General features: G+C 41.5%; 2 protein-coding genes across 2 annotated transcripts in view; one reads left to right on the plus strand and one right to left on the minus strand.

Annotated features, from left to right (window-relative positions):
• obsl1a (obscurin like cytoskeletal adaptor 1a) overlaps window positions 1–5,247 on the plus strand; it is a 19,624-nt gene extending 14,377 nt beyond the window's left edge. Inside the window, exons 16-25 of the mRNA XM_005749457.2 lie at window positions 189–455; window positions 530–799; window positions 913–1,179; window positions 2,545–2,811; window positions 2,905–3,017; window positions 3,147–3,300; window positions 3,463–3,624; window positions 3,957–4,061; window positions 4,161–4,427; window positions 4,505–5,247. Of these exons, the coding sequence (XP_005749514.1) occupies window positions 189–455; window positions 530–799; window positions 913–1,179; window positions 2,545–2,811; window positions 2,905–3,017; window positions 3,147–3,300; window positions 3,463–3,624; window positions 3,957–4,061; window positions 4,161–4,427; window positions 4,505–4,779 (2,147 nt within the window). The 3' untranslated portion in view covers window positions 4,780–5,247. The remainder of the gene's footprint in view (window positions 1–188; window positions 456–529; window positions 800–912; window positions 1,180–2,544; window positions 2,812–2,904; window positions 3,018–3,146; window positions 3,301–3,462; window positions 3,625–3,956; window positions 4,062–4,160; window positions 4,428–4,504) is intronic.
• A 327-nt stretch (window positions 5,248–5,574) lies between these two features.
• Window positions 5,575–10,631, minus strand: part of ctdsp1 (CTD (carboxy-terminal domain, RNA polymerase II, polypeptide A) small phosphatase 1) — a 17,252-nt gene continuing 12,195 nt past the window's right edge. Inside the window, exons 4-7 of the mRNA XM_005749458.1 lie at window positions 10,540–10,596; window positions 9,825–9,917; window positions 8,721–8,906; window positions 5,575–8,385 (exon numbers count right to left, since the gene is read on the minus strand). Coding sequence (XP_005749515.1) covers window positions 8,257–8,385; window positions 8,721–8,906; window positions 9,825–9,917; window positions 10,540–10,596 — 465 coding nt within the window. The 3' untranslated portion in view covers window positions 5,575–8,256. The remainder of the gene's footprint in view (window positions 8,386–8,720; window positions 8,907–9,824; window positions 9,918–10,539; window positions 10,597–10,631) is intronic.

Genomic DNA, 10,631 nt, shown 5'->3' on the forward strand with positions numbered 1-10,631 from the left:
GACTGATTTGTGACCACTGTTTGGGAGGGATGGTTATATTGTGTATCTGGAATGAATTTTAGGTCTCTACGTCCATCCCATGGGGAATGGGAGCAAAAACAAAGGTGTTGCGTTTATATTTTTGTTGAGTGTAGAAAGCCTCAGTCTGGCCTATCTTCTCATATCAACTTTGATTTTCTGTATTACAGAAATGAGAATTAAGTTCACAAAGCCGCTTAGAGACACTGTGGCCCATGCTGATGGTATGGTGACCCTTCGGTGTGAGGTGTGCAAGCCAAAAGCGGACGTCCAGTGGTTAAGGAATGGAGTAGAAGTGGTCCCAAACAGGAGATTCTCCATTAGGGCAGATGGAGTCGAAAGAAGCTTGACCATTCATCGTCTATCTCGAGAGGATGCTGGCGAGTATACCTGTGAGTCCAGAGATGACCGGACTGTTGCAAAACTGAGGGTAGAAAGTAAGTATGCATTGAAATAGAGTTCCTCTCCTCTTTTCAATGAGATAGCAGCTTCATAACTTTTGTCTTTTTAGTGCCCCGAGTCATTGAGTTCCTCACTGAACTCCACAACACTACAGTGCTGGAAGGAGAAGATGCAACCTTTAAGTGTGTGGTTTCCCCAGAGGATGTCCAGCTGGTCTGGCTCATGGACAATGAGCCTATCACTCTGGGTGATCGTTTCCAGGCAACCCACAATGGCCTGTGCCACACCTTGGTGATTAAAAAGTGCCAGATGCTGGACTGCTCAAAAATTACAGCAGAAGCTGAAGGACAAATGAGCAAAGCCAGCCTCAAAGTTCAGGGTAAGGCCAATCGTCAAGGTTAAAAGAGATTAAAATCCATCCATCTATCTTCTATCTGTGATCATCAGATGATCAGCAGTTGATCATTTTTTTCTGACTCTTGTAATGTTAAGAGGCTCAGGTCATGTTTACTAAGAAAATGGAAGCTGTTATGGCAGAGGAGTTTGGTGATGCCACCTTGGAGGCAGAGATTAGCCTGGAGGCCGGTGAGGTCCAGTGGATGAGGCAGGGGGTGGTTATCCAGTCTGGTCCCCGACACACGCTGGCCCAGAACGGCTGCAAACGCAGTCTCACCATCCACAACCTGACTCTGTCGGACAGGGGGACTTACCGGTGCGAGACTCTGCATGACCGGACGCAGGTCAAACTCAATGTAGAACGTAAGTGAACTGCAGCAGATAATGCCGATAATGCAGTTGTGTCATTAGGTTTAGGGTTTCTACCGAACTATTGATCTCAGGTTTCAATCCCTCTTAGTATACTTTAATCTGAGATATATTTTATCAGACTCATCCAGGGCATTAGGTCTCAAAATCATAGCTAGACTGGGCTTCAAAATGGTTAGATTAGATTTGGAAACTTCAGATTTTTCTGCACCATTTTATGATATTTAGATTTTTTTTAGTTGAACTCATCATATTTGCTCAAAGCACGAGTAAAAATATTGAATGAAAAAAGCATTTTCTTAATTTTTGTGTTAATTATGTTTAATTTGTATTTTTTTTAATGCTATAACTATATACATCTAGAAACTGTTGTTTTTTCTGTGAAGTGTTTTTTTATTAGTGTGTGTTAATTTGATTTAATTTGTTTTTGTTTTTCATATTTTAACAGGCTGATGCTCTTATCTCGTATCTGTCTCAAATTACAGATCCTAATTCATTTTTATGGGAGACACCAGTGAAGTTTTCAGGATTTTAAAACATGCAAAAAGAAAAAAAACACCTTACCACTTTTCAGAAAAGCACATATAGAAAAGTATATAAAGCTAAAAATATGCAGCAATCATATAATATATGTCCAAACAACTTAAGACGATAAGAAGCATTTTGGAGAAAGCTCATGTTGATTTGAAATGCAACAAGCCTTTTTGTTTATTTTATAAATAGCGAGTGAAGAAATGAACTTTTCCTAAAATTGCTTATTGTGTCTGGATTTAACTGTTCAAACCTAACTGCTGTGTGAATAAATAAGATAAAAGGAGGCAGAAAGAACACTAGCCAGATACTTCCAGTACTTACTCGGCTCTGAAGACTATAAAACAAGACATTTCAGAAGCCAGCTTACCATGTGACTTTGTGATTGGTATCTCTTCTGACACAGATGAGTTCGGGCCTAAAGAACAGTACACACTGAAGGTGTTTTTCACAGCATGTCAGAGTGTAAAGAAGTACTAAGAATAGCCGAGCCAGACCTGTAAGTGTGAAAAGGTTTTTGAAACACAGCCATACTGTTATTCAGCCGTGTACAAGAGTGACACAGTGACAGTGGACTGCTCCTGCTAGTGTTTTTGTAACATGATAAACTGAGCTCTGTCTATATTTGCACAACCTTCAGTTGTCCTTGAAACACAATCTTGGCTTTCAAATGCATGTCAGCAAAATACAGTTTGCAAAAAAAAAGAATTCTCTCAGTTTTTTAAAATAATTTTTTCAATGATTTAATAGATATTTATTCGATTTATAATTTGATAATGATGGTATCCTCTCACCTCTCACCGCTTTCACTAATCTACTCTTGTGCAGCCCGTAAAATCGCCATCCGCAAAGGTCTGACTGACCAAGAAACCTTTGAACGAGAGACTGCCTCCTTTGTGGTGGAGCTGTCACACACAGATGTGGAGGGCAGCTGGCAAAAGGACAGCATTCGGGTCAAGCCAAACAATCAGTGTAGGGTGAGCACCAATGGACGAGTTCACGGCCTCACCTTGTCCAACCTTACTCTGGAGGACACAGGCACCATCGCCTTCTCAGCTGAAGGAGTGCGCACCACAGCGAGGCTCACAGTCAAAGGTAAATACAAGCCCGTGAAGCTCACTGGTTTCACTTTTTACACCTTCATCAAGTAGTTCACTGACTGATTGACTGGACTGACTAAACTGACAGAAACACCAGTGTCCATCTTGAAACCACTGGCTGATGCCCGTGTGGAGGAGGAATTTCCTGTCACCCTGGAGTGTGAATTCTCCCGACAAAATGTTGAAGTCAAATGGTTTAAGGTAAAATCAACCAGTAAATACTCTCAGTAATCTTGCCCTTATTTTGTCTTATTGTACCAGCAAGGTGACAGTTTTAAGAATGATATAATGAATAAAGAATGCCTTTGACTTTTTTTTTCTATGACTCAGGACGGTTCGGAGCTAAAGCCGGGGAAAAACTGTCGGATCTACTCAATGGGTCGTAAGAGGTTCTGTCAAATCCTGCAGTGCTCCCGGGCAGATTCTGGCACCTACACATGCGACACAGGGGAAATCAAAACGTCCTGTTCGCTGGAGGTTTATGGTAAGCCTCTGATCAGATACTGGCTTAACACAACTCATTTTGAACCAACTGGAGCCAGCTGGAGTAAAGCTTATACAATACCTCCATCTAGTGGTTTTAAGGAAAATAACTTTTTTCTTCTCTTGCCATCTGATCTTTTTGCCGTCTTTAACTAACTTGCAGAGCATGAGCTGGAGATAGTGCAGGATTTGGAGGATCTTTACATCCAGGAGGACCAGAATGCTGTCTTCATGTGTGATGTTTCTCTGGAGGACGTGACAGGGGAGTGGTACAAAGACGGCCACAGGATCCGACCAACCAGCTCCATCAAGATCCGCACTGAAGGTCAGAGAAGGCAGACATTTCTATGAGACTTAGAAATCAATCATAAAATCATAAATAATACAAGAGTAAAATACCATAATCTGCTCCAGAACAGGTTAAGTTTCAGATTGGAGATCAATAGGTATGAAATCACTGCCTACTGACCAATCGGTTCTCCAGAAAATGGCATCACCATCCATGGAAAAACCCTCAAACCTCGTTTGGAGAGGAGAAGGATTTAAATTTCTCTATTTGTAGTTTTAGCGGTACCTCTGGTGGTGGCACGACCTTGGAAAGAGCAAAAGACCACTTGTACACTGTTGGCAAGTCTGAGAATTGTTGCTCTCTTCCAGGGACCAAACACTTCCTGCTGATGTGTAACATTAAAGCTGAAGATGCTGGAGAAATCCGCTTTGTAGCCAGGGATGTTGAATCTACTGCCTACCTTGAGGTAGAGGGTAAGTTAATTCTTTATCTTCAGAATATTTTACTGGCCTTTTTCTTGGACATATCAGTGACTTAAAATCATCTATATGTTGAATTTCCTCTTGTTTCAGAACTTCCAGTTTCTATTGTAAAGCCCTTGCGAGACAGAACAGCTCTGGAGAAACATCGCGTGATCCTTGAATGCACCGTCTCCTCGCCTCACTGCAGCGCTACCTGGTACAAAGGCAGGGAGGAACTGGTTTCCTCAGACCGACTGGAAATCCTGGCTGATGACTGCTCCCACAAACTGGTGATTCAGCAGGTGTCTGTGGAGGATGAGGGCACCTACAGCATTGAGGTCGGAGAGCACACCTCCAAAGCCAAACTGATGGTGGAAGGTAAGTTGGGGCGGAAAGCTAAAGCGGAACACCCTAAATACATTTTTGTCAAACTGATTTGTTCTGTGTTGCTCCAGCCCAGGCTCTTGTGATGGTGAAAGAGCTAGAGGACGTGGAAGTGATGGAGGGAGAGCCAGCGACTTTCCAGTGTGAGTTATCAGTCGCCATAAATAAGCCTCCGGTTTGGACTTTGAATGGAGAGAACCTTAAACCGGGGCCCTCTGTCCGCCTGGAAAACCACGGGACAGTCCACAAACTCATCCTGAAGAGCACCAGCGTGGACATGAGCGGCACGGTGAAGTTTACTATGGGAAAGGCGAAGAGCAGCGCCACGCTCAACGTAACAGGATGATTGAAATGTAGTATGATTGTGGAACCAAAGTAACACCTGAGAAAATGAAGTGGGAAAAAAACCCCAAAAAAACCCTGTGGAAATTGCCACTAAAACTCTTAAATTAGACTATACTTTTTTTTTTTTTTTTTTACATTGTAGATCATATTTATTTGCTGTTTACGTCACAGTAACTTTTATTTCAATAAAAAACTCCCAAATAAAACCCATTTAAAAATTGCTCCATGGAAACATCTGTTGGATTTTAAAGCCTTCTCATAACTTCAGAGAAGCTAAATGTGTGGAGATTATTTTGGGTGGAAAATACTTGTGTATTTGAAAAATTCTTGGAAGCACCAGAATGAAAATGCCTTTAGGGAAAAAAATGTTTTAACTGATCCGAGCAGTTCTAGATGGCAACCGCTGGCTATGTGGATGTTTGTTTGTTTTTGTTTTTTTTAAATAAATCTTGAGCCATCTCTTTGTTTATCAAGGTCAATTGCAGCCCTGCACAGCCTTTTCTGAGTTTTCCTTCCTTTTTTTTTTTCTTTAAAAAAAAAAAAGCAAAAAAGCTTGACAGCCACCTTTCCACTGAGATTTCTGATGAGGCTTCAGGGAACAGTAGATGATCAGCTGAAGGTTCAGATGCATCCCTCAGGTCCGGTGTCAGGTCTTTGTTGCCCCCTCCCCCCTCTCTTAACATCTGGCTTTTTTTTTTTGTTTGTCTGACTAAATGTAACAAACCCACCTCCTCAGGCTTGAAAATGTACCGCTTGTGTTGCTTTTTTTCCCCCAAAAACAGAACAGCACCTTAGACCATGTTTCCTTAAGCATTTATGGGGGGCATTATTACATACAGTCCATACAGAATTTGGTATGATAAAACAAAAGGTCACAAAAAAAAAGAAAAGAAAAAGTTACAGCTATTGAATCATGAGTACAGTAACATGAATATTCCATATATTAATGAAATTCGTTTGCTTTATTACTGTGCAAAAACAACATATACATATCTACTGAATGTGTAAGAAGTACAGTATCAGTGAATGGGCCCCCATAGTGACACAACCTGTTTTACATGTAATCCATTAACAAGATGACTCAGCGTTCCTATAAATACTCGTCTTTGCCAATGAATTCCAAAACACACGCGGCATCAGTAATTTGATGATGGCTTTCATGAAAACACTGTTTTAAACCTGTTATGTGCCTCCAATGGTAAGATACTATCTCTTTAGTTATTTGCTGGTGTTTCTGAATCCTCTCTCCCTCCTTGTACGTGAGGCAACCGACCAGGTCCTGTAAGAAAACAGCAAGAGCAATGTCTTCCCGTTTTGGAAAACCTACTGTAAATATTCTATAAGAAGATGACTCTTGGGAAAAAAAAAAAAAAATAATAGAAGGCAGCAGTAAAAATCAGTTAATTATTTAGAAATGAAACAGGCTAATCTTGATTGACAATAATTTGTTAAACATTTTTTAAAAAGTAATAATAGCTCTTAAGGTGGTAGATTTAATCACCCCTTCCTCATCTAGGCGAAGTCACGTCACAAGCCTGCCATCGAGGCTGCCAAGTCAAATCCACCACATTCATTCATCAGTGTCAACACATTGTCAACGCAAACTAGGGCGATTGCACCAATCTGCAAGGCCCGTTAGAAACTGCGTTGCTCCTTAAAACTGAGCGGGCAGAATACAATACAGATACACAACACAGACGTGCACAAGAAAAAAAGGAAGACTCCACCCCAAAATAATCTCACACTTTCCACTTTTTGTTACTGCTGATAAACTGCAAAAATCAGTGAGTCCTACAATTCCCAGCATGCACTTAGTAACTTTGATGAGCGGACTAGCATCAAGCTGTGGCACCCTGCTAGGTTTTTATCTGCAGGCAGAAATACAAAAAATTCTGCAGTTTTGTGTAAAAGAAAAAAGGGGAAAAAATAAAATAAAACAGACATTTAAAGACTTAGCTTTAGATCTGCTGTAGCTGCACAGGCTTTTCAATGCTTCCAAAAACATCACAAAAACCTGCACAGTATCAGATCTCTGCCAGGTTTAAAACATAAGGAAACAGCCAGTATGAGGCATCACTAACAGCAGTTTATTGTAGTGTTTAAGTCGTTTTGGGGTGGATAGCTCCTTTAAAACCTGCGCTATATTAAACACTTTGTTTTCAAAGATGTGCCCTCCCATATACTGGGATACTCGCGGCAGCCCCCCCCCCAAAACCTATTTCATGACACAAATTTAGAAATAGTTTCCAGCCTCTGTGTACCGCTTAAAAGACAATTTAAAAAGGAAAAAAGTACTTTGAAGATCATGACAAATCCACCGGTGTCTTTTCTTTTTAACATCACAAAACTTTCTTTTAACCATCCAATTACAGTCTGTAAATACACAGAAGACAAATTCAGGTTTGTGTGTGGCTTTAAAACAAGAGGCTAACATCTACCAGATCCATTAACAGCTGCTCTGTCACTTTCGAGTGCAGATGGATACTTAAAGATTAGTGTGAGGTTTCTGATAAAATAACGCACACGACCCGAGTCAGTGCTCTGAATCTGACTGATTTCCTTTACCTGCTGCACAGACAGTAAAAATACTTAAAATCGTGCCCAAGTGTTCATCTTTTAAGATGGGCTTAGCATATAAATTTAATCTGCGGTAAAAGGGATTAGATTACTTTTAAAGTGGTCCGATCACTTTATTCATTCATTTAACAACTTGTAATAGTGTCTGAGCTTGCAATGCCAGCTGAGTTTAAAAAAAGAAACCTTTTAAAAATCAGATTCATTCATAACACTGATAACTCATGACTATTAAAAACCTGACCACGTCACTCTAAAAGCTCTAAAAATATGACAACTGAGGATCACATGCCTTTGACTGGAGACAGATAGTGTGATAAAATTAGGCTGAGAAGAACATAACGCTTGACCAAAATGCTTAAAAGACATCTACAGTACGTATACCTCCGACCTGCCCTTTCAACAATCCAACAGATCAAGAAGCGTAAACCTTTCTGAAACTTCCTGCAAGTCTTGTGCAATCAGGCTGCCAAATCACATCCATGAGAAGTCTAAGTCCAGTACCCAGGTCCAGAGGAATCGTGGCTACAGACCTCTTCTTTGTTTACTCTACTGAAAGTCCAGTGGGGCTGCAGAAAGGCCATTAAACATTCATTCATCCTCTCGTCCATTCACTCACATCAGCTGGTTCTTGGAAGGCAACTTGCAGACAGTTTGCTGTCTGACCAGGAGGTGGCAGTGTCGATGCCGTCAAAATGTCACCAAAGGCTCTCCCATGGTGATCTTGGTTTGGTGTGTGGGACGGTTGCTTTGATGGCTCTGGCGGCTGTGAAGCAGTCTGTGTTCTGGTGGGCAGTGATAGCTGGAGCCTGGCTGGTGCGGCGTTTCTGGGGGAATTTAAATTTTTTTTTTGCTTTTTTGTACGCCGGTTTGTTCAGAGCTGAGATGAAAAAGTCAAACGAAGTTAGCTTGAGGTCCCTTGTTGCTTGAGGACTGTGTAGACGTTATCGACTTTGCTCAGCCTCTCAAAGAACGGGATGAGGTCCAGCAGCTCTGTGTCGGACATGTCATCGAACCAAGAGGCCACAGGCACCTGAACAAAAACATAAGCATCAATATCGTTGTGGAGATTCAACAAATATAGTTAGAAATCTAATTTCTTATTCATCTTATTTACTTTGATGCCTTTTTTTATTTAAACAATAAATCAAGTAAGAGTGGGACACTGAAATTGGGCTTAGTGTCCCCCAAACTACATCTTTCAATAAAAGTGCAATACTTGTTTTAATACAGTTACAAAATTGGGAAATTGTTCCCCCCCCCCCAAAAAAAAAAAATCAACCACAACTTTGAGGGTAATACTATGAACTTGCTTAAGCAACTTGCTTAAGCAGGTGAACGATCCTAAGTGCTGTCCAGAAGACTTACTGCATTGTCAGGATGGAAGATGTAGGAGGCAGGGGAGTTATCCACAATAATCACTTTGTTGAGGTCACGACCCAGGCGACTCAGATCCTTGACATAATTCCCTCGATGAAAGACGCAAGACTCCCGGAAAAGGCGGCAGCGGAAAGCACCCCACTTGTCCAGGAGATCGGAGACTGGGTCTGCATACTGATGGAGAAGCACGCTCAATTTAAAGCAAAATCTTTATGTAGATACAGCTGAGATTTCCGTTTTTAGTATCAGTTTATAGTATTAGTTTTTACTGCCACCATCACAGTGTTGTGGTTAACACATTCACACAGACCTAGAGACTGGTATGAGACTGCCTGATAACCACTGGCCACTAGGGGAAACAATAAAAATAAAATGGTTGCTGTGAAATCAATAACAGCAACTGCCAATCAGAGTCCTGCACTGAAAACCTTATAATTGCTTGGGTTATGAGCAGATTGCCAGTCGCCCATAGTTTGTATAGCAACTATAAACAGAGACCTTGAAATTACAAGTTTTGGCTTATCAGGTTTTACTTTGAAGGCAAATCTTTTCAGTTTGGGTTGCACCTCCAAGTTATACTACCTTGATGATTAACAAGAGTGTTTGCAGCCAAGTTGCCATCTTCCATGCAAACTATGGACAACTGCAGCAATCTGCTAGCAACCAACGCAATCAGAATAAGGTTTTTTTTACTAACGGGTCTCACACATGAAGACCCTGGTTGAGACCAGCGAGACAAACCCAGCCAAGGTAGTGTGCGCCCAGTGCAAGTCTCAGAGCACGGAAAAATGGGAAGGCTACATCGGGAGGAGCATCCGGTATGAAATCTGTGCCAAATCACACACGCGGTTCCCCCTGCTGTGTTATCCCTCGGGAGATAAGGAAGCAGCTCAAATGACCTCTTCTCATTTCTCTCATAACGCCCCAAGTCTATTTTAAAGGATCCAAAATATTAAACTGTTCACAGACAACTTCCCTGAATACATCCAGCTTTTCCCTGCTCCCTCCGAGTTTATTGCTGTCAACTGCAGGGAATCAGCCAACCATACATTAATAATCAGCACAGCTGGCTGCGATGAGGTGGTTTCTCACCTTAGCTAAACTGGCAGTGAAGAGGACACATTCGAACAGCTCCCCCATCCTCTTCAGAAACTCGTCAACATGGGGCCGCTTCAGGACATACACCTGGAAGATGCAGGAATCCTTAAATCAGCATCATGCACACACGCCATACACTCAAAATGTAACATGTTTCTACAAATTCCAACTGCCCGAGGACGTTTCAAGTGAATGTTATTTTTAAAAAAGGGGGAGAAACTCAACATGCAGCTCATGACTGGAGACTTCTTCTAATGGACAGATGTTACATTTTTGCAGAACATCTTATTTACTTCCAAGGAGTTAGTAGCAGACATTCAAGCCAAACTGAAGCTAAATGAGAAAGATGCAGTTGTAGCTCACAAAAAGACAAGCACTGGGCTCCTTAAAGCTCTTCCTCCATCTTTTTTTTTTCCTCCTTGCTGCTGTGTTGGCAGCTCAGGGCAGCGTTCCTGAACCAAGTCATCCGGAATAGGCTGTGCTTGTCTGAACAAACCTATCCTGGATTACTTGAATCAGGCCCAGACCCATCGTGTGTCATCGGACTCCAAGCAGCCGTCCTCAAATCCCTTAAACGCTGACATCACCTTCTATAGTCAGCAAAATGCGCTCAAGAGAAGTGCTGTCACACAACCGAAATGACAAAATGACAATGAGGCATGAGCACAGTGCATGACAATATGAATATTTCTGATGATGCTAGCATTACCTGGTGTATTGTTCCGTCGATTTCCACAGGAATGATGAAATCTGCGTTGTTCACAGGCTAACCAAAAAAAATAATAAAAATTAAAAAAAAAA

The sequence above is a fragment of the Pundamilia nyererei genome, unplaced genomic scaffold (genome assembly GCF_000239375.1).
Source record: "Pundamilia nyererei isolate P.nyererei 1_Seehausen unplaced genomic scaffold, PunNye1.0 scaffold00245, whole genome shotgun sequence".
NCBI lineage: Eukaryota > Metazoa > Chordata > Actinopteri > Cichliformes > Cichlidae > Pundamilia > Pundamilia nyererei.